The sequence below is a fragment of the Chelonoidis abingdonii genome, chromosome 8, assembly GCF_003597395.2.
Source record: "Chelonoidis abingdonii isolate Lonesome George chromosome 8, CheloAbing_2.0, whole genome shotgun sequence".
Classification (NCBI taxonomy): Eukaryota; Metazoa; Chordata; order Testudines; family Testudinidae; genus Chelonoidis; species Chelonoidis abingdonii.
The window spans coordinates 101,320,246-101,344,059 of NC_133776.1; the positions used below are offsets into that span (position 1 = coordinate 101,320,246).

The following is a 23,814-nucleotide window of genomic DNA, read 5'->3' on the forward strand; positions in this document are numbered from 1 at the left end:
GCTCTCAACACGGAAGTGGGAACTATGGGATAGCTGAGGAACAGCTACCCACAGTGCACCGCTCCTGAAATCGATGGTAGCTTTGGACCATGGATGCAAACAATCGATTTCGGGATCCCACTGTGGACGCGCTAAACCGATTTTATTAGATCTGTTTTGTAATATCGGTTTAATATGGTTCTCTTAATGACTCTGACCTAAGAATGCATCACTAAAAAATGACAGGGGCATTCAGAGTACTCCAGGAGTTGAAACTGGATCTGGGATTGAGGATTTCTATATTCTTGCTCTTCCTCCCCCTCAATACGCTGTTAAAAGAATCCTGCAGAATTATTCAGCGTAATCATTTCTGTGCTCTTGTGTCAGCAGCAGCCCTTCAAAAGTGGTTAGATTATAAATTGCTGCCTTGGAAAATGCTACTGTGAGGGAATAGTTATTTTCATCTGCTGGTAGGAATACTATCGAATGAAAGGGAGCTGGAGATGCAAGCACTGAAACAAGGAGACTTAAAGAGGCTATGCATGCAAATAGACAAGAATAAAGTCAAAACTACAGAGCAGTTATATTTTGGATTCCTTACACACAAGTTCCAGTTGTGAGACTTAGTTTTTTCAGGTCTTCAAGCACCAAATTCCTAGTGGATCATTTTTATGCACAGAATTGTTAACATTGAGCAGACTACATCTTGGCAAATAAACCGAAGTGTCAATTTGCCATTACTTGAGAGTTCAGAGGAAAAACTAAAGAGAATTGAATTTTAATGGGATGACCTTCTGGTGAATATGAAGGTCTAATGAGGTACTTATACTGTACTTGCTTTTCTGGGCATTTGTGAGAATCACACACCTGCAGCCCAAGCCATGATTGGGCAAAAGGGATGCCAATCAGTCCTCTGTGACACTAAACAGGATGTTCAAATATCATCCTCTGGAATCCTGAAATTTGTCTTAGGAAATACAATTCTTCAATCACAGACATCTGGTGGCACTGCACAACTATTCTGTTTCCTTCCAGACAAAAGCTGGAGAGAATTGCCAAGCAAAGACAGAGGGTCCACCAGCTAAGTGAATAAAAATAAAGTAGCAGAACTAAGCAGTACACGAAAGATTAGAAATTAAAGAGTCAGTTAAGTTTAAATAAATAATTTTCCCAGCTATTAAAACTAAGGTAACTGGTGTAGAATTCAGTTGAGAGGACTGGGGATCTTCAAAACAAATGTCTGAATAAAAAACAACCACCACCAGGTTTTCCTAGTTTTTGTCCAAACTTGAAGAGAACAAGTACCATTCTCATGCAAAAGTATCAAAATGCAAGAGAATAATAAGCAAAGTCCCTGGATTTTAGATATGTACAGAACAGGATGGACTGATTTATATCAAAGCCATTTAAAAAAACAGGTGGAAGAACTTGATTTAAACAACTGATTTTAATCAATTTTCCCACCATTTGAAAACTTCAGTTATTTTCTAACAAAAAGTGCACTTCCATTGGTTGATATAACCATTAAAACATGTTGATTTACAACTAAATAGAGCCTTTACACCAGATCTGGTACATCTTTTTGCTACCTGGCAGGGTGCACTAACTATATACATTTATTTAAACAAACAATTATGTAACTCAATAGTTTCAGATTCTTGTTAATTGTACATTTTAGTATGTTGGAAAATGGTGAATGACATGCTTTTTACTAGATTACTCACTTTTTGCTCATGATTAATGCAGCTTGACACAAAAGGATGGTAACTGGAATTTAAATATATGAAACAGCACATACATTTATTTTTAATGAAAGAAAACAACCTTAAATGTTCAGCTGCAGCTCTTTTCACACCCTGACCAAGGCAGCTAGGGTAACTTAAGATTTAGGTCTAGACCAGCCCAAAGATATGAGAAAGCACAAACAACGGATCATAAAATTGCATGATAAAACTACACTGTTTATTCCACCTTCCACTGGATTGCTTAGAATCGATCCAGTCCTACTCTCTCAATTTAGAGCCTATTTCTAAAATCAGTTCTTTGACACTACACAAAGATCTCCTTCAAGTTATCAGGCAATTTAATTTTGGGGTGTGAAACATCCTGTCAATGCTGGGGGATGTGAGGGAGATCCTCAAACCTGAGCCATTCTTTTTGGGTGACAGATCTGAGGAACTGTCCCAAATTGAGGTGTCATTAGAGGAGGTTTTGGAACAAGCCGATAAACTAAACAGTAAAAAGTCGTCTCCAGGACCTAATGGTATTCACCCAAGAGTTCTGAAGGAATTCAAATGTGAAATTGCAGTACTAACTGTCATCTGTAACCTATCATTTAAATCAGCTTCTGTACCAAATCACTGGAGGATAGCTAATGTGATGCCAATTTTTAAAAAGAGCTCCAGTGGTGACCCTGGCAACTACAGGCCAGTAAACCTCACTTCAGTACCGGGCAAACTGGTTGAAACTATTCTAAAGAACAAAATTGTCAGACACAGATGAACATAATTTGTTGGGAAACCGTCAACATGGTTTTTGTAAAGGGAAATCATGCCTCACCCATCTACTAGAATTCTCTGAGGGGAGTCAATAAGCATGCGGACAAACGAGATCCAGTGGATATAGTGTATTTAGATTTTCAGAAAGCCTTTGACAAGGTCCCTCACCAAAGGCTCTTAAGCAAAATAAGCCACCATGGGATAAGAGGGAAGGTTCTCTCATGGGTTGATAACTGGTTAAAAGATACAAAACAAAGGGTAGGAATAAACGGTCAGTTTTCAGAATGGAGAGAAGTAAATAGTGGTGTCCCCCAGAGATCTGTACTGGGACCAGCCCTATCTAACATTCATAATGATCTGGAAAAAGGGATAAACAGTGAGGTGGCAAAATTTGCAGCTGATACAAAACTACTCAAGATAGTCTGCCTGGGACTTAACTGCGAAGAGCTCCAAAAGGATCTCACAAAATGGGGTGACCAGGCAACAAAATGGCAGATGAAATTTAACGCTGATAAATGCAAAGTAATGCACATTGGGAAACATAATCCTAACTATACATATACAATTATGGGGTCTAAATTAGCAGTTACCACTCAAGAAAGATCTTGGAGTCATTGTGGATAGTTCTCTGAAAACATCCACTCAAGTGCAGCGGCAGTCAAAAAAGCAAACAGAATGTTGAGAACTATCAAGAAAGAGATAGATAATAAGACAGAAAATACCATATTGCCTCTATATAAATCCATGGTATGTCCACACCTTGAATACTGCGTGCAGATGTGGTCACCCCATCTCAAAAGATATATTGGAATTGGAAAAGAGTCAAAAAAGGCAACGAAAATGATTAGGGGTATAGAATGGCTTCCATATGAGGAGAGATTAATAAGACTGGGACTCTTCAGTTTGGAAAAGAGGTGACTAAGGGGGATATGATAGAGGGCTATAAAAGCATGAGTGGTATAGAAAAAGTAAATAAGGAAATGTTATTTACTCCTTCTCATAATACAAGAACAAGGGGCCACCAAATGAAATTAATAGGTAGCAGGTTTAAAACAAACACAACGAAGTATTTTTTCACACAACGCACTGTCAACCTCTGGAACTCCTTGCCAGAGGGTGTTGTGAAAGCCAATACTATAACGGGGTTCAAAAGGGAGCTAGATAGCCATTGATGGACCTATCAGCCAGGATGGCCAGGGATGGTGTCCCTAGCCTCCATTTGCCAGAAGCTGGGAATGGGTGACAGGGCATGGATTACTTTATGATAACTTGTCCATTGGCTACTGTCAGAGGACAGGATACTAGGCTTGATGGAGCTTTGGTCCAACCCACTATGGCCGTTCTTACGTCATCTTTTTTACTCTGCCTGTGTGCTTCAGACAGGCCAGCATTTGAAAAACTCAACAGCCAGGAGAGCAGCACTCACCAAACTGGCGTGCTAATGGTGAACAAGCAATTTTGAGCCCTAAACACTGAAACCTAAACCCACCCACCATTCCTTAGAACAAAACAGTTTAGACAGTGATCTAGTGTGTCTTTGAACTGTTTCTTAAAATTGACTTTCAAAAGCAGCAAAAAATAATAAGAGTTCCTTTTCAGTTTAAGCACATTAGGTAAGTTTTTAAGTTATATATCTGGCCAAAGAGAAATGGCTACGGGTTTCCCAAAAATATTGGCTGGCTTGTAGTGATCTTGGAGAAGCACCTCAGTCTTGGAGAAGCACCTCTCTAGACATGTGCATATACTCCTTCTCTGAGACTATATACCATCTGGAAGCACTGCACAATGTTTAAATTTTAATGTATAAAAAGTGTAGTAAATTCACAGATTGAAATAATTTGCTCTAAACTCCAAAAAGTATTCACACACATAATAAAAAGGTCTCCAGAATAGTCATTTGCTCTAAAAATTGCCAAAGAGAAAGTCAAGATAAACAAACAAATAGTTTGCCTATGCAACTTACAGTCTTGTAGATACAGAAAGTATTTCAATTTCAACATTCTACTTTTCACTACTCCTGAGGTCTTGTTTTTTTGTTAGGCATTCAACTTTGATTTAATTTCACTATGCCCTCAGTTTCAGCTTTGGATTCCCATCCAATAGCATGTTATTGCTTTTAATTCCAACATAGTAGAGGATTTAAATAAAAATTAGGGCGGTCAATTAGCTGCAGTTAACTCACATGCTTAACTCAAAAAACTTAATCACAATTAATGCAGTTTTAATCACACTGTTAAACAATGGGACTACCAACTGAAATTTATTAAAGATTTTGGATGTTTTTCTACATTTTCATATATATTGTATTCTGTATTGTAATTGAAATCAAAGTGTATATTTTTATTACAAATATATGCACTGTAAAAATGATTTAAAAATCCTCTTTTCAGTTCACGTCAGACAAGTACTGAAGTGCAATCTCTGTCATGAAAGTGCAACTTACAAATGTAGATTTTTTTTGTTACATAGCTGCCCTCAAAAACAAAACAATGTAAAACTTCAGCGCCTACAAGTCCACTCAGTCTTACTCCTTGTTCAGGCAATCACCAGGACAAACAAGTTTGTTTACATTTACAGGAGATAATGCTGCCTTCATCTTATTTATGTCACCAGAAAAATTTGGTTTTACAGTGCAAATACTTGTAAACAAAAATAAACAAAGTGACCACTGCAGACTTTGTGTTCTGTGTTGTAACAGAAATCAATATATTTGAAAATGTAGAAAACATCCAAAAAACATTTAAATGGTATTTGATTAATTTTTTTAATTGCATGATCTTTTCAATTGTTTGACAGCCTTAATAAAAATATTTAGCAATTGTTGCATTCCTATGGTGCTTTCAAATAACTGAAAGCAACCTTCTTTCACTGAGTACATTTCTATTAGTATTAAGAATTGCAAGATCTCTTCTCCCTTCTGTTCCAAAAACAGACAAGAGAAGCATAAACCACTTGAACAGATCTTTAAAAACTTCTCAGCACTTTGCCCTCAAATTTGAGTGGGTTGAAAGGGCATTCTCAAAGAGAGGCAGCCGACCCAGTTCGACACACCAGGGATCATACCAAAGAGGAAGTCCCAGACACCTGTCCTTTCCTTCCCTCTCAGCACCAACTCCCTTCATTTTCAAACTCCTCCCATACAATCTTTATATTCTTTGAACCGACAAAGTGGGCATTCACCCACGAAAGCTCATGCTCCAATATGTCTGTTAGTCTACAAGGTGCCACAGGACTCTTTGCTGCTTTTATATTCTTTGACTCACGTGATACAGAACCCAAGAACTTAGCTTGAATTTTTCCACCATAGAAAGCTCTGCCTCACCACCGTCCTTCCTCCAAAAATGGAGATGGAAACTCTTTAAATAATTTCCATTTTTTTTTAAAAAGGGCGCTGTCTGTGGAAAGACTGATGCAGTTTCCTATCTACAAAATTATGGTTATAAATAAGAAAAAAGCCAGACTTGCTCTGCTTTTTCAAGTCATTCTTTCTTGAACAGGTGAAGAGAACAAGATCAAAAGCATTGCTTAACACAGAGTGCATAAATACTGGTTACTGTGATTGATAGTCTGTCAATAAGCTCTTTTTTCATGCTGGTTGTTCTTCTTAATTCTGTTTTATTGTTCTTCATGACTTTTCAAAAAGTCACACAACATACAACCAGCTCTGGCTACTACAGCCACCTAAACCCTGCTCTTGCGTGTAAAAACAGCAGTACACATGGTCCTTTTCAGAGGGATCTATGGCATTAAGATACAGGTACAAAACATGTAAAATTTTAATTTCCATTAGGAGGAGTTAAATGTGCTGATCTATTTGTAAAAGCCACCTCTTATGCAATACTGAAATACAAGTTGTATTAGCCAAATCCCTAATGATTGCTTCACAACTTGTTTTTCTAATTCATCTAAACATTTATTTCCCTGGATTAAAGTTAATCCTCAAATGTACTGATTGACACCTATAAATCTGCTAGTAAAAAGCAAGCTTGAATCACAGCTTAATGTAAACTGCAGGCATTCAGAGTAGAACAACACTGTCTGCACCAAGGAAAGAACAGAGATACCATATGAATGCCCAGGGATTGTTTTTTTTTTTTTAATATATGTATATATGAAAATCTTATATTCAAATGTAACTCTGAGGCAAGTAAAATCATCAATACCATCAAAGAGCAAACTGCCAGCAAGACAGGCCTAGTTACCTGTTGAATAGCTGTATTATTAAATAACTGATATCCAGGGTTTAATCTGCAATATTTTAGACATTTAGATGGCTATGATCAAAAGCACCATTTTTATTTTTGCTGCAGCAACAACAAGGCCATCACATATGCTTAAATAAGTGAAAGAATATAAACCATCATAACCCACCATTTCAAAATGTATCAGTATTTAAACAAAGAACCCAAAACTATCCAGAATTTGTTCCATTCAGTAAACAAGTAACCATATCAGTATGGTTTTGAAGTAGTATGAGATTTTACAGTATCTACTTTAATTCTGTATTTAAACCAACTATGTGTTTCATGTAGTAATTTATGAAGATGGATTATACGGACACTGTAGTTTAGAAATAGTAGGTATTTTTGGATTATTTTGGAACGTCAATAAGTAAAGTACACTCCTAACAGTGCAAACAACATTCAAAGACCAAAATCTTTAACTCTAAGTCAAGGTTAACGAACAGTGCCTTGTACGCTTCCAGAATACCAAGCGTACTGAGTTTTTGGGCAGTGAATTCCCCCCGTCTCCCACCCCACCTCTACTTTTTTTTTTTTTTTTTTTTTTTTGGAGGAAGCGGTGAGTCAGGGTTACACATGATTGAGACACACCAGGAAACTTTCTGAGACCACCTCATTGCCACTCAGGAAGCAGCTCTACACTTCTGGCCCCTTCATTCCTTAAGCTGGACTGGAGGGATGAAGGAAGGGAGGTGGTAACTGATGGGCTACAAGAAGCATATCTACCAGCTGGAAGCATCAAGAGGAAATGGAGGAGAGCCCCATACTCCACTTTAGGGTCTGGTGTAGGGGGAAGGTGCTTGGCACAACCCATAGCATAAGATTGCAGACATATGAACTCAGTAGGTATTCTCCTCCCCTTCTCTTTCAAAGTCCACCTCAGTCCCTTCTCTTTCAAAGTCCACCTCAGCCCCTGTTACGGAAAACCAATGTTCAAAATTCTGTAATGTGACAGACCATAACTGAGAATCCCTTGCCCAGCTGACTCCAGCTTGCACCACTAATTTTACCCCTGTGCAAAAACATGTTATAAGAAACAATTTTGAAGATTTTTGGGGGAGGAATAGTTGTATCTCAGGAACCCCTTGCTCAAATAAGGACCACTAACCTACCCCAGATCCTCATGAGGCACAGAAATTGTCAGGTTAATCCAGGTAAGCATGTGGACTTCACAGCACTTAGAAAAGTCAGCTGTTAAACAGTAAGAGTCTCACCTTAACTACACAGGTGCTACTACCCCACTATAATACGGCGATGTTGGACAGTTCCACAGAAAACCAACAATATTTTTAAACTGTAGCCCTTTGCTTATACCAAAAATCTAACAAAGTCATTAGGCAACAATTTTTTTTAAAAAAACAAATACTGCAATCTTTATACATGGTTTTGTTTGAAGCTTAACAGCACCTCTGAAAGAATTGCTAAAATTAACTTCAAGTCCCTCTATCTTTAACAGCAAGCATAAGGAAAATACTTTCTTTACACCCTGTACGTGAATAGAATTGTTAATATCACTTCTTGTAGAAAGTTCACATTAGAGAGCTAAGCCTATAACAGCATTAAAAGCAGAAAAGCACAAGGCAACTGAGTAAGAATCTGCTCACCTCAATACTCTCTGGCTAGTGTTTTTTTTTAGCTAAACAGCAATGTACAACATTTTAATATCTTGTTTTGTGGTCAATTCAAAAACAAATTTAAAAATCAATATTTGAAAGAAAAATGTAGATGCTCAGTTTGAAATTCAAACTAAAACGACTGATCCCAGAGACATATCTTCTTATACCCATGCCTTACACAGAAAATGGAAGTACCTCAATCTCTACAGGGAATTAGGGAGAAATGGATAGATCAACACAAGTATTTGGCAGTTACAGTTTCTAAATTGCACACAGAATGTGATTACAAGGACGCCACTTAAAATGTATATTCTAGACATGAACTAAACATTTCACTAAAACCTTGTCCCTAGCTTGACTTGTTGCTTGTGTTTAGGACAGCTCCCCATATGATCCTTTTCATCTTTATGTTCAGAGTCTCCAGCAAATATTAAGCAGAATCCATGAAAATTGAATTTGATAGAGTGTAGTTTTAGATATTCAAATTCTACTCAAGGTTTTCAGTGTAACAATAACAGAGATCATATATTAAAATGACAGCTGGTATACAGTTAAGTGGTATTGTTAATAGCTGCTCTATACATAGCACTATATGGTGATGTTATAGATTCTAGAAATAGCTGTACTCTATGGTGGATATATCACAATATTTGACTAGAGAACACATTAATAAGACAGAGAAATTAAGGGGCAGGGAGAGAGAACAGTAGCAAGTTCCCAAACCCACAGTCCACATTAGTATCAAATACTTTATTTTAACTTACATTTAAAACAAAGTTGGTTTAAAATGGTGGCATTCCTCCTCCCTCCCATACCCTTGTTTTCCTAATGCAAGTTACTGAAGAAGTTGATCAAGTTGTACAGTATTGCTAGGGCCCCACCAAATTCACAGCCATGAAAAACACATCACGGACCGTGAAATCTGGTCTCCCCCTGTGAAATCTGGTCTTTTGTGTGCTTTTACCCTATACTGTACAGATTTCACAGAGGGAAGAGGAGGAGTCCAGCGTTTCTCAAATTGAGGGTCCTGACCCAAAAGAGAGTTGCAAAGCGGGGGGACCACCACATGATTATTTTAGGAGAATCATGCTATTGCCACCCTTACTTCTGTGGTGCCTTCAGAACTGACCATCCACAGAATGGTAGCTGTTGGCCGGGCATCCATCATTGAAGGCAGCGCCCCGCAGGCAGCAGCCAGAAGGGTGGCAATACTATACCAGGCCACTCTTACTTCTGCACTGCTGCTGGCGGCGGCTCTGCCTTCAAAGCTGGGCTCCCAGCTACCAGTCACTGCTCTCCAGCTACCCAGCTCTGAAGACAACGCCACTGCCTGCAGCAGCACGGAAGTAAGAATAGCAGTACCGCAATCCCCCCCTTACAATAACCTTGCCATCCCACAACAACTTCATTTTGGGTCAGGGCCCCTACAATTACAACAACATGAAATTCAGATTTAAATACTGAAATTATGAAATTTATGATTTTTAAAATCTTATGACCGTGAAATTGACCAAAATGGACTGCTAATTTGGTAAGTATTGCGTGAAGACACTGAACCACTGGATAGTGGAGCTCTCTCTAACTAATCTATAAATCAGACTCTTACAACTAAACAGCCATTTGTGTGTATGTATTATGGCTCCATAGTTAAAGCTGAAACCAGAATAATCTAGACAATTAAGTCACTAGACATGCACTACTTTTACCCATGAATACAGATCCACGCAAGTCTTCATCCTACAATAAGTTCAGAATATCATTTATGTACCACTGGGTTCAAAGTAAATAGACTATTCTCCTTAGGGAGAAACATTTTCAAAACCCAAAATGAGAATGAACACATTATAAGCAATTAAGAATAAAGGAAGGAGTATTTACAATCCTATAGAATTCATTATTGCAAAAGCTAATACATGCACACATTCGTATTTTAGAAATCAACATAATGGTACATCATATAGTTTAAGAAGAGAGTTCCTGCCCCAAGGAGTTTACAATCCAAACTATTATGTACATTTTTATATAGATTATAAAGCCATGCTATGAAGCCTGGATCATAGTTTAGTCATTCCTGTGAATTTTGCCTTGGTATTTTGATGAAAAAACACCACGTAGTACACAAGAAACAAGGAGCATTTGGCAATGAAACTTGGAAACAACTCCCTGTTCACGACAGAGAAGCTTTTCCACTTATTTGCAGACAGTCTTAGACAGAAATACCTATTATGATTTTACAAATTAAACTTGTTATAAAAAGTGACTTTAGCATTTGAAATTAGTCAACCCTTTTAGTGCAAACATTTCTGCTTTTATCTAGTAGCCCTTAAAGCCACTGGATGTGTCTATGGGCCTGTTCAAGATAAAATACAGAGCCAAGTAAAAAGACACAAAATAAATGGCCATAGCGGCTATCAGCGATAGGTGTTAGCGTCATTCTAACTTCTCCAAAGCATCCTACCATTTCATACCATCAGTGTCTCACGTAAGCATATGCAGGATCAGGGCCTTACTTTGCAAATTCCAGTAGACACTGAGCTGCTTAGATGCTTTAAATAAGTTTAGAGTAGCAATCCACACTGCCTCTCCTTTTCATTGGTTGTAAGCTGCCAGTGAAAACAAGTTATCTAACTGGAAACCAGTTAGATTAATAAGATGACTTAACAGCTGACTGGATATGGAGGACATAACTACATAAGGAACCAGTGTCATTTCTACACTGCTCTCTCCATTTAGAATTCAATTCCTTATCAGAACATAGTGCTTCATATTCTTTCTGAATAAACTGGAATTTAGAGAGCTCCATCAATTAAAAAAACCTCGTATTTCCAGCTGAAAGTGGTCTAACATTGACAGAAGTAACTCTTACCCTTACTGTAAACTAAAAGGGAAAAAACTCTGCTTTTTCAGTTTTGTTTTTTTTTTATTGTGCATTTGTCTGCACTGTGCATCATTAATTTGCCATTGATGACATTTCTACCACTTCCCTGGGTTCTACAAGAGGATGTTTACTAGAAATCACAGCTGAAAGTGGAGATAGCAGGAAGGAACGTTCATCGAGAATAGGGAGAGAGAAGAGCCTGAGCGTGTTTGCTATTGACCAGAGGCCCACCAAACAACAGGTATACACTTTTAAAAAGAGTGTTCTACCAGAAAATAAAAAATAAATAATCAATCAAGTAGTATCCCTTTAAATTGAAAGCTGTCAGTATTCCATGGTATTTCCACTAGAGGGCTAATTTCATAATCCCCCCAAAGTTCAAGTGAAATAGTACTCATTTTTAGATTTTAAAATGCATCCACTGGGGGCGTCGGAATGCACAAATCTGCCTCGCCCCCCAACAAAAACACCCACCATTTTATTTTGCTTTAATCTTACTTGCCCAATCCCAAGATCGTCCAACTAAAAACAGAATCAAGTAGTGCGTCCTCTGGTCACCTTTCTTTAGGACTACTGAATCAAGCCACCAAAAATATACTGAATGTTACACTTGGAATCAGAGCAGCTAACTGTGGGGGAATTATTACAGCTAGCAGACAAATTATTCCCAAGCAAGTAACAGTAAGTAGATTCCAAATCTATTTTGTTCTCAGAGGGTAATAGTCATAAGGGATTTGCCCCAACCTCCCTTTAAACTAGAATTACTTCTGTTACGCAAATGAATTTAAGAGAACAAAACAGAATAAGAACATTTGTTAAATTACAGAAGGTAGTTTAAAACTATTTGTTCGTGCTCAAAGTCACCACTCGGGGGTGGGGACGGCGCGCAGGGAAGACTATGTTAAAGAATACCAGGATAATGGAAGCCCAATATAAACTGGTTAGAACAAGATTCTTCACTGAACTTGGGACTTGTTTTTGGGAGGGCTGGCTGAAGACTTAAAATTATCTTCCATCATGTGTAAAGGCATTTAAGTAGTGTGCACAAGGCAACTTTTGGCAAATGGAACAAATCAGAAATTATGTCTCTACATTGTCCCTTTTATACAACCTTATAACAATACTTAAATGTACATATTAATATTTAAGTGATTCCTTCTGCCCACCAATCTGACCTGCCTCTTGACTAGATAATTCTGAAGACCTCTCATATTACTTCAGCTACAAATTAAGAGAAAGAAACGTTCCTCTTGCCCAAGAGGAACAGAAATTTCTCTTCTTAGCCCCAACTCAGAACTCCATTTCCCTCAACTCACCCTCACTTCAGCCTCGTCTTTGACCCAGAACTCTCCTCTTCCCGTTTCTTGTGACTGGTGACCTGCCTAGAACCACCTCCACAATACTGCCCATTTACACCACTGCCTCAGCTTCAACTCTGCTGTAATCACCATCCTTTATCTCCTCTTACTTTAGACTACTGGAATTCCTTTCTCCATGGCTCTAAATCAGAGCTCCAGATGCCCACCTGATCAGAATGCTTCTGCCAGATTTCTTACATGTACAGAAAAGCAACTATTCCACTTCAAGCTTCATACATCCCCATTCAGTGCAAGACCCTGTTCAAGTTACCCCAAATTAAAAGCCTACGGATTTGCTACAGCCTACCCAAATGGACTCTCTCTCTGTTGTCCCCCGCACAAGCTTCCTTCGACTCTCCGTGAGTTAGCCATTGCCAACACGAGAGCTTTTATACAACACAGCACCTGCCATCCAGAATAGCTTTCTTGCTACTCTCCACCTCAAGGCCCAACAGTTTGGACAACAGAAGCAGAATGACTTCTCTGACCCAACATCTGGAACTCTGAATCCTCCATCGACGAAATTATACAGAGACTCTAGGTCTGCACCAGAGTATACTCAGTTACTCTCTGTCACAGAGAGCCACGTAGGCCACGGTAGTGCCCACTGCCTTCACAGAGCAACCACTTCATGATGAACAAAGAGAAAGTCTGATGTGTTTGACACCATTAAGTATAGAGACTTCATATCAAAAGATAGACTACTGACAATAGTGAAACTAATCCTAAGCCTCACCAGCCTCCCTAAAAAGTAACCGAGCTGCTAGGCATTATTTCAGTACCCTTCAGTGGACACTTACACAGGAGCCTTCCAGAAATTTCTACCACCTCCAGCCAACAAATACAGCCAACCTTGACAAAGGTCACAGACTTCATGTAATGGTTTCAGAGAGTCAGAAGAGGTTACCCAGTGAGAGACTCAGAAAGCCTAGTCATAGAAGTCACCATCCTCCAAGACTGGAGAGCTCATCTAAACGTGACAAGGCATGCAGTCAGAGCGGGAGAGAAAGGGGAGCAACCAGTGCTAGTTAGAGCTCTGGGCTAGCAAGTCTTGTCAATTCTTCCTACACATTTCCAAGATCCTTCCTTTTCTATGGGGATGGCTCAAATTCTTGTCTATGCACTGATCCCCAGCCATGACTATTGCCTACTACTCCTTTCTAGCCTCCAAGACCCACACTGCCACATCCAGTCCAATCAAAACACAGCTGAAGGGTAGGGAACAGAATGAGAGAGAAGGAAGATGACTTCAACTATCCACATCTACATCCCCATTTTTCAGTACATCAGATTCAAGCTCCATACAGTCACCTACAGGGAGCTTCACAGCTCTTTCCCCACTATCTGTCCACTTTTCTGTACATTCCCATGCCTTCCCAACAATTCTCACCTTGACCCCCCTTTATTTTTCTTCCATAATTCCCCCATATTTCATGTGTTTATACAGTAGGCGTTTATATAGAAATGTTAATTGAACACATTGTGTTGAAGAGTTTTGTATGGCAGTAAACTTCATTACGTACTGCAGTTAGAACTCCAAGTAATACCTCTACCCCAATATAACACTGTCCTTAGGCACCAAAAAAATCTTACTGTGTTATAGGTGAAACCGCGTTCTATCAGATTTGCTTTGATCCACTGGAGCATGCAGCCCCCCCGGGAACACTAATTTACCGCGTTAGATCCAAATTCGTGTTATATCAGGTTGCTTTATATCGGGGTAGAGGTGTAGTTTAACAGCAGCTTCAAAATGATATTTACATATTACTGCACTAGGTCTCAGAAAACCAACTACTGGCCCAACCTGTTGGATCACCAACTGAAGTCAATACAATACGTGACAATACAAACAAACACGAATATAGAACTCCTAACCCTAGTCCCTGAAGTAAAATCAATCAATTGTAAGTTGTCCCAATACTCGGACTTGTGAGCAGGTTATGACAAGGTCATTTATGGAGAAGTTCATGTTAAAACAAGAATCACCATTTCTGGGAAACTGCCATATAGAACACCACCAAGAGCCAAGGGAAGGCCATCTCACTGTCACCTGTCCCGCTGAAATCATATCAGTCACAAGTGTGTACGAAAGTTCATAAAACCAGTTAGTCTGGATAAGACTGTATTAGTACTTCATCGTGAGACTTAATATTTACCCACAGCAAAGGCCGCAAAATGTAATTTGGGACTGTTTCACAAACTGTAGGGTGAGTGATTGACAAAATGAGATTTTATATTAGTGAAAAAGCAGCAAATAAATTAAGAGTTGACCAGTCTTCCTAAAAAAGGAAACAAAACAAGTCTACACATATGCCCAGGGATTGCAAGACTGGGTAACAACTTGGAGATCTCAGGATCCTACAGAACCTATATCTGTAGCCTTCTTTGGTTAGCTTTACATCAATAGTCAACTCGCTTCGCTAAGCAATTAGGGAAAATGGCAAGAGTAACAGTTGCTGGGGGTGCAGGAGGAAATTTCTCTCCTCATCCTCTTCCAGAAGAGATTTTTGCTTCTCCACGTAGCACTGCCAGATCAGTAACAGCCAGGGAAAACCGATTAAAATGACTGCTTCAATCAGTTGTGCCTGCTTAGGACAATGGGGAGATCTACAGGTAGGAACTACAAACAAACATGCCATTCTCTAAAACGGGAATTCAGAGTGCGTGGGGAGTGAGAGATTCCAGCAATACCTCAAAGTAAGCGTAAGCAAATCCTGGACATGACATAGTAAATCAGAATTAAAGTAACTTGCACTATTGTCTCTGCATAGCTACCAGCCTCTGTCTAGTAGCATATCAGCAAACTCACTTAGCATCTCAAAAGGTTTTTAATCCGGAAATTAGTGCTTTTCTTAAAACATAATTTCGGAATTACTAAAAATAAAGCATCCTAGGTTGTTCTTAAAATAAATAACTTGCCATCTACCCAGAGAAAAGCTCACAAAGGACCTGACCCAATGCCCAAGGAAGTCAGAGGTGTTTTTCCATAGACAAAGTCCATTGACAAAAGAGATTTTAGGTGAAGTTTTATCATCTATGGAGACCAAAAAAAAAATTCTTTTAAATTTAAGATGTTGGTCTTTATTTAACCCTACAGATAGTTACATCTATTTTAGATCATATTTAATCATCTTTATTATGCATTACATTCCGTACAACACACGGGGTATGGAAAAGAGAGCAAGTTCCACTGATTTCAGCACGTGACTTCTTCTGCCTACCAGCAAGCCTACGCTAGTATACACATTATAAACCATGACAGCACTGTTTTATCTAGGGCACCCTCTTTTAGCAGGGGTCAAGCAAGGCCGTTGATTTAACATACTTTAAAGTAAAATAATTATAGGGCTATAAGTTACACTGAAGTGACAGCCTCCCTGCAACCAAAGGAACTGTTTCCATAGTCCCTCTGCCGTCTTCTGGTGGGGCTCAACTTAGCTGGTATTGATGGAAAGGGCTAAACAACTATTTCCTAAAGTAACCAATGAAACAAGACTGTGATTCTCTCTCAAATGATACAAACAAAAGAGCAAAACAACTGGCAAGGGAGATCATCTGCTGCTGCACAGATACTGGAATATATTTTGTAAGCTTAGATTTAAGAATGAAAAAGTCTTTCCCCAACCCAGAAAAAAGATCTTGGCGTATCCACCATTATTGTTGTAGTTTGATATTAGTATTTCCTTTGCTAAGTTTTTGTTTTGTAACACATACAAATCTGCTTGGCTACTTTGGAACTAGAGATAGAGGAAAACAGACTTGATCTAAGTCCTTAGATCTTTCCCATTTAAATAAATACAAGACACACTCATCGTGTTCCACATGTTTTTGATGATATGCAAACTGCAGAATTATGAGAAATATTTGCAGGCTAAGCCTGCTTATTCTTGATAGAAGAAAAGGAATATCTTACCAAGCTTCAGAAAGTAACTATTGTTCACATGAAGTATCCAATTCATGTTATTTTTGTTTTAAACTATGTACTCTGTGCCACACACCACTATGGACAAAACACATCAGTTCCCATGTATTTCAATTGCTGTGTACCAACATTATTAGTATAGTACTACTCATTGGTACAATACTCCAAATATAGAAATTTTCTTTAGTGAGACTTGCAGGGCATGTGGTAATAACCTATACAGTATTCTTATTGAAGAGTTGCAAATAGATGAATTGACACTGGAAAACCATAAATATTTTCATTATATCATGTTGCGTGCAATACAACAAAAACAAGGACGTGTGTTCTCACAGCTAAGATTGCCATGACAAAGACTAGGTAGGTTTGCTGTATTTAGTCCTGAGTGGAGAAGAGAAAGGAAATATATTTCACACTGTGCAGCAGTGTTGTCAGACTAGAATGCCAGCTAACATTTCTTTGCCAGAAATTAAGAGATTTTAACCCTGAGCTCAAGATGGATCTTCATGAATGCAGAGAACAAAATGAGACAGGGAAGGAAAGGTGTGGAGTAGGAATCACAAAATAAATACACCTCTACCTCGATATAACGCTGTCCTCAGGAGCCAAAAAATGTTACCACGTTATAGGTGAAACCGTGTTATACTGAACTTGCTTTGATCCACAAGAGTGCGTGGCCCGACCCCCTCCCCAAAGTGCTGCTTTACCGCGTTAATCCGAATTCATGTTATATCCGGTCACTTTCTATCGGGGTAGCGGCGTGCTGACTTGTGTAAGTGTTATCAGCATTTCAGAGAGCAGACTGCATTTCAAGTGTGTGAATTTAATGCTGGTTAAAGGTGGAAGATGCATGGCCCCAAATAATAAATTTCTCTTCCCACAGAAGCTGTACAACGCACACAGCATCAGCACAACCATACCCATGTTCCACCAACATGCTTTGGCCATCACCTGCAGAGAACATCCATTCTTAGCTTCTTTGCCGGGATTGCCAACAACCGTGGTGTTTGTTATGTGGACATCCGCATACTTTGTGCTGGGTTAATGCAATCAGATGATAACTATTGGTAATTACTGACATTAAAACAGAAAAGAATAGTAATGGAATACCTATGCCCAGAGCCATTCAATGGATACATATTTACAAATATTCAAAACCTCTCAGTGAAGAGTTTTGTGGTGTGCTTTAATGAGACATTTAAAATTACTTTCTTTTGGACATCTCAGCTGCTTGCAAGTCTTGGTCTGAGAAGCAAACAGAAATATTGCTAAGGTGGCCTAGATTTTTGACATGTTCTTGGGATGCAGCAGCCATGGAAAGACAAGGACTACTTGCCTCAATCCTGAGAAACAACAAAAATGAGGAAAGAGAAAGACACACACTGGGCCAAATTCAGCACTGCTGTGTGTAATTCCATACACCTGTGCAGAGTAATACCATCAAATCAGAATGGTAATGTTTTATACCCACATTAAACAGCTGTAAGTCACAACACATGGCAATGCAGCACCACACTGTCTCTTCAATTCCTGAGCTGCACCTTTAGCAGTAAGTGTGGGAGGAGGAAGAGACAAGCTCAGTATGTTGCTTTGGTCACTAATGAGGAGACACACCAAGGTGAGGCATGCAAAGGCAGCAGCAAGTGTAAGGAAGAGATAGTCAGTTGCTCCGATCTTTGTGCTGCAATACAAGCTGCATGTGTACAGGGAAAAGGACTGCTTCCAGGCTGCTGCTCCAATATATATATTCCTGCTGCTGCAGAGAGTGGGGGAAGTCTTTTGCCCTAATCCATGTGCACAAAGCACTGCAGTGGGGCAGAGATGCACCCTCTAGTCTAGGATTCCCTAGCAACAGCAGCTGAAATGGAGGCAGAAGCAAACTCAGCTAAAGGAGGAGAAAGAGGGGCAGCAGAGAAAGGGGACAAGGATCATGGGGAAGAGGAGAAAAAGCTTCAGAAGCCCCTTCCTCCAATCCTTGTGTAGCAGCAGCGAAGGTGCAGCAAGAGAACTCGCACTGCTCTGGATCCCAGAACTTGGGGTAAGGGGGAACATGACCCATACTAGCCTAGTCTATAGGGTCCTAGTGCTTACGGAGCAGTAGTCGCACCAAGGGGATGGGGAGGAAGGACACACACTGTCCTGTTCCACGGGATCCTGGTGCAGAGGCGGGGTCCAGGTGTCCCCGTCTATAGGGTCCCAGTAGGGGGAGGCACCGACAAGAACCACACTGTCCTGGTGTATAGGGCCTTGGCGCATGGGGGGCAGGGACGGACGACAGCCTCACAGCCCTGGTCTCCCCGGGGAGAGGGAGGGTCGGGACACCCTGGGACCGGTCCCTAGGGGCCAGGAGCAACAGCAGGGACAGGGCTCCCACCGCCCCGGGGTCGAGCAGGGCTGGCGAGGGGTCGGGCGGAGGAGAGGCGCTGAGCGAGGCGGGGCCGCGCGGCGCTGCCCGGGCTCCCCTTGGCTGCGCGGCGGACCGGCCCCGCCCCACGCCGGGGCGGCGAATCACGCTCCTCCCCCTCCTCCATCTCAGCAGCGCCCTCCACCAGCCTCGCTCCTCCATACAAAAGCAAAATGTCCGCCATCTTCACGGGCCGCTGCCGCCGGCGGAGGCGCCCCCCGGCCGGGCGCGCGGGGGCGGGCGTTACCTTGATGCAGTAGGGCGGCTCGTCGAAGGTGACCAGCATGTACCTGTCCCCGCGGCTGGCCGGGTCCCGGGCCCGCAGCTGCGGAGAGAGCAGAGAGGCGGCGTTAGCCAGCCAGCCGGCCGGCCGGCGGGTGGGCGCGGGGCGGGCAGGCGGCCCGCCCGGCCGCCCGCACTCACCTTCATGAAGAGCTCCACGGCGCCCTTGGCGATGTCCAGGTAGCTGGTGCCCAGGTGCGCCCTCTGGTTCATGGAGGCCGAGGTGTCTATGAGGAAGAGGAGGATCGGCATGGTCCTGGCAGCGCCCCGGGCGCCCCGCGGGGGGAGCGGCTTAGCCTCCCCCGCCGCCTGCAGCCCGAGCGCTCGCAGCCCGTGGCCGCCGCTTGAGCTGCCTGGCTTCACTGAGACCCAACTTCTCTCCGCTCAGCCTCCGGCGGCACCATGTGACCAGCCCGCACGCCATTGGCTGGCCATTATACCGTTATTTCCATATTCATGAGGAGGGGGAGCTGCTGGGGCGAGGGCCCCCTCCCTGGCAGGGGCGGCGCTGGACGCGGCCGAGGAAGGGGCCGTAGCTGGCGCACGGCGAGGCGGGGGCAGCGCTTGGGAACTCTCCTGCAGATGTGCGTCGCGGCTGAAAACCTGGGAGCTGTGCTGTAGGCAATGCTAGATCCACAGGGGCCAGGCACGCGCAGTAGGACTCCTACCTGCCCCTTGGTGCGGTACCTGCTGTCACTGGCAAAGCTAGTTCCTTGCCCAGGCCACCACGCTCAATCACACACAGGCTGCTGTCAGCATTTCCTGTGGTTGCAGAATTACATGCATTCCCAGCAGGCGTTTAGATTCACAAAGTTTAAGGCCAGAAAAGGACCATTAGATCATCTAGTTTGACACGTAGAGCCTGGGCCATTACATTTCACCAGAGCCCATAACCTAAAGCATAACTCCTGTTTGCCTAGAGCATGCCTTCCAGAAAGGCATCAGTTTTGACATGAAGACATCAAGAGATGGAGAATCCATTGCTTCCCTTAATAGTTTGTCCCAGTGGTTAATTTTCCTGAATGTTAAAAATATTGTATCTAATTTGGATGTCTCACTTCAGCTTTCAGCCATTGATTCTTGTTATGTTTTTCTCTGCTCAAGTAAAGAGCCTTTAATATCTGGTATTTTCTCCCTATAAAGGTCCTTAAAAGAGTCTAATCTAGTGACCTATCAATCTTCTGTTCAATTAACTAAAAAGATCAAGCTCTTTAAGGCTTTCACTGGAAGGCATTTTCTCTAGCCCTCAAATCATTTTTGTGACACTTTCTGCACCTTCTCCAACTTTAGAACTTCCTTTTAAAAATATAGACACCAACACTAAACTGTTTCAGAATTGATCGCACCAATGCCCTATAGAAGCAAAATCACCTCTCAACTTTAGATCTGCTGCTGTGAAGGAGGACTAGATATTGGATAGAACTACTGAATCGTGACTGCACAGAGCACTTTACAAGAACCCATTAACAGCACTTCCAAAGAAAAATACAACTTCTCAACCTCTTACAATTAAAAACTTGATTCCATTTAAAGTCTTCTAAGATAAAGGAAATTATTGTTAATTTATTTGGAAAATTGTTCAATTTACCTGTAAGAAAATAAAAATAATATATGGAGTCAATGTCATCTCAGACTTTTAAAATACAATATACAAACTGTTGCCCCAATTCTGAGTTGAGGGTCTTTAAGCAACCTTTACACATCTCTGATTCTGGACCTGGCCGCCAGTGTTACGCTACCTCCAGCCTTCTCCCTACTGAGCCAGCAGAGAGTCCAGAAGAACAAGAATGCAGAATGCTCTGGCCCACCACTGCATTGCATGAGAGTGGTGATAGAAGGCTATTGTGCCAACCTCCCAATAATCCAGTGAACCCTTCTGCACTGGTATAATTCATCTTGGTTTCAACCACTTTATGCTGTTGAAGTAGTAAAGAAGTCAGACCCTGGCTCCAAATTAAGGCCATTAGCTGTGTGCTGGCCAATTAACATGACCACAGCAGTTGAACTAAGCACTGGATTTCTGGACTCTAAAAGCTTTAAAGAGCCCTGAATCCCTTACCCTTTTCATTTGTTACTGCTTGTTATTTGTATAATACTGTTCATCTAGGCTACCAAAAGTTGCCACAGTTGCTGCATGTACTGAATTTATGCATGCAAGTGGCAACCAATGATATCAAAAAGCAAGGAGATGCCATTAAAAAGGAGGTAAAAAACTCCATCTGCAGAAGAAGGGATGAAATGCTCTGGATCAAAGAGGGGCAAAAATGCTACCGAGGCCTCAATTCTGCAATAAGCTCTGCACAGGTGGACTCCTGTGCATGCATTCCCCCTGATTTGAACTTCTCAGTAGTTCAGACCCTGATGCTGCCATACACCTACCACCAGTGTAACTAGCATGCATAATTTCCACAATGAAACAAAAAAAGCTATGTAGCACTATGCCCACTAGTAAGTGCTTGCAAAAAAAATACTAAAGAGGTACTGTCAATAAATCTCATTTTAAAGTGATAATTCAGTTATTAACAACACTTTCCACTGAACGGAAACAATTTTTAGAGTCAAATATTCATGTCACAATATACATCTTACTATCTGCACATTATTCAGCCTGAACAATTAAAATAGAACATTCAGTTTCTCTGTTTCTAGTCCACTTCAGTTGACTTTTCTGATGTATTTGATCAATAATGTTTCCTTTCACCAACACTGACAACATGGGAAGGGGGAGTTAAAATTCCCTTCAAAGCTTTTTTAATTGAAAGTAAAGACAAAAATTGTTCATAAATTTACTTTTACTCCTACTGATTAGAATAATCTCTGGTGTAACTCCGTTGAATTCAGGGATGAATTTGGTCTGCAAAGTATTGTAAATACCCTCTTCATCCCTTCACACACACAAGGTCTACATTTTGAACCCAAAACTGGTAAATGTTACTCTTGTCTCTATACTGATTTTATAAAAGTCCCTCCCACACACACTTTTAATACTATGTTAAATAATTTGCTAAAATATGTGTAACAGTCATGGACCATAAAGTGAGAGAACCATTTAAAAAGCTTTTATGATGAAAACAAAAAAACAAAAGACTTCCATGGGAGTTACGCATACACTATTGAGTTTGTTCTCAGAAGCTCATATAAATTCCATTTTCAGCTCTGAATTATGATGGAGATTATACTACAGGTTTAAATATATCCTTAATTCAGCACATTTCACACTGATTTATATGCAGTTCATAAATTAGATGCCTATAGTTGGTAACTGTCATATTTATCTATAAATAATGGAAGCAATAACAAGGTAAATAATTCAAAGAAAAACTGGGATTTTCATATTGGCTATCATCCTTTCCACACACTAGTGAAAATGAAGCCTAAAGCGGTCATAAGTACAGGAGTAGGGGGATGAGAGTGCACACAGCATTATCCCCTCTCCCTGTCCCAGGCATACTGGAAGCCACTTACATGGTGTGATGTCAGGTGCATGTCCAGCTGATGTGGGGCTGGAGTTAAGGGGAATCTGGCAAACCAGCAAGGGGACTGGGCAATATGCAGCTGTAACCATTCTGCTAATGACAGCACAGTCCCTGGAGAGCTACTAGAGACCAGATGAAAATATGGACTGACTGACACTGCCCAAACAGAGATCCACAAGTTTGAGAATAGATTTGACTTAAGTTTCTTGGATTCCACAGAGTTAGGAGAGGAGTCTTGACTGACGTTGTTGTTTAGCTGCCAACCCCTTCTCCCACAGGGGATACAGTAGAGAAGCAGTAGAGAGTTTTCCTATGGCCCATTCCCACATATTTTTTGCAAGAAAGGGGCTAACGTTGCCCATGGCCCAAAGATAAAAGTCAGATCACTTCAGCCTGCATAACAGCAAACAGTCTAATTTCCAGTTAGATTTAAAGACCTGGAACAAGGGGATAGGGAAGAGATTGGCTGTCCACATGCTGAGATCATCATCCTATAATGGCAGACAAACAAAGTCTCAGCCATATATCCCAGAAGAGAAAAAAATCCCAAAAGCAAGATTTCAAAATAAGCAGCAGCTGCCCAGACATGGAAAACTTTGTGTGAAGAGTTAGCCTCAAAGATCAAGAGAACATCCTCTCAGGAGGAAAAATAGTATTTAAAAAACATTGCTGGGAGTTGATGAGAATGGAACAACAGAAAAGTTCAGTGGTTTCTTGACAAAAAGAAATTGAAACCCTCCTTGGTAATTACATTTAACTAGGTTGCCAGGCATGAGAAGATAAAATATGAGACACAGGAACATATGAAATTAAACCAGAAGATGTTTGTTCCAGTTGTACTGTATCTCCATTATATGATTGCACATAATGCCAGATAAATGTGTCTCTTCTACTTCCGCTCAGCAACTAATTCTATATGTCTCACTCAGTGTCCTTATGTAAAAATGGGGACATAATTCCTACTTATCTCCCAGGGACACTGGGAGACAATGGACCCAATTCTTGAGTTCACTGTAGTCCTTTTACACCACTTTACCAACACAAAGGGGCTGCAAAGCCAGCAGATCTGGACAGTTGGGAATTCCTCCTGTTGTGTACAAACAATCCTGCTCAGCGTAGCAGATCTGCACCACCTCCCTTGCAGCCCTCAGGGTAGGGAG

At 41.0% G+C, this 23,814-nt stretch overlaps 1 protein-coding gene across 1 annotated transcript in view; it reads right to left on the bottom strand.

Moving 5' to 3' along the window:
• Positions 1-19,534, bottom strand: part of LOC116820579 (integrator complex subunit 6-like) — a 66,909-nt gene extending 47,375 nt beyond the window's left edge. The window contains exons 1-2 of the mRNA XM_032773164.2: positions 19,320-19,534; positions 19,144-19,221 (exon numbers count right to left, since the gene is read on the bottom strand). Of these exons, the coding sequence (XP_032629055.1) occupies positions 19,144-19,221; positions 19,320-19,430 (189 nt within the window). The 5' untranslated portion in view covers positions 19,431-19,534. The remainder of the gene's footprint in view (positions 1-19,143; positions 19,222-19,319) is intronic.
• Between the last annotated feature and the right edge of the window lie 4,280 nt (positions 19,535-23,814).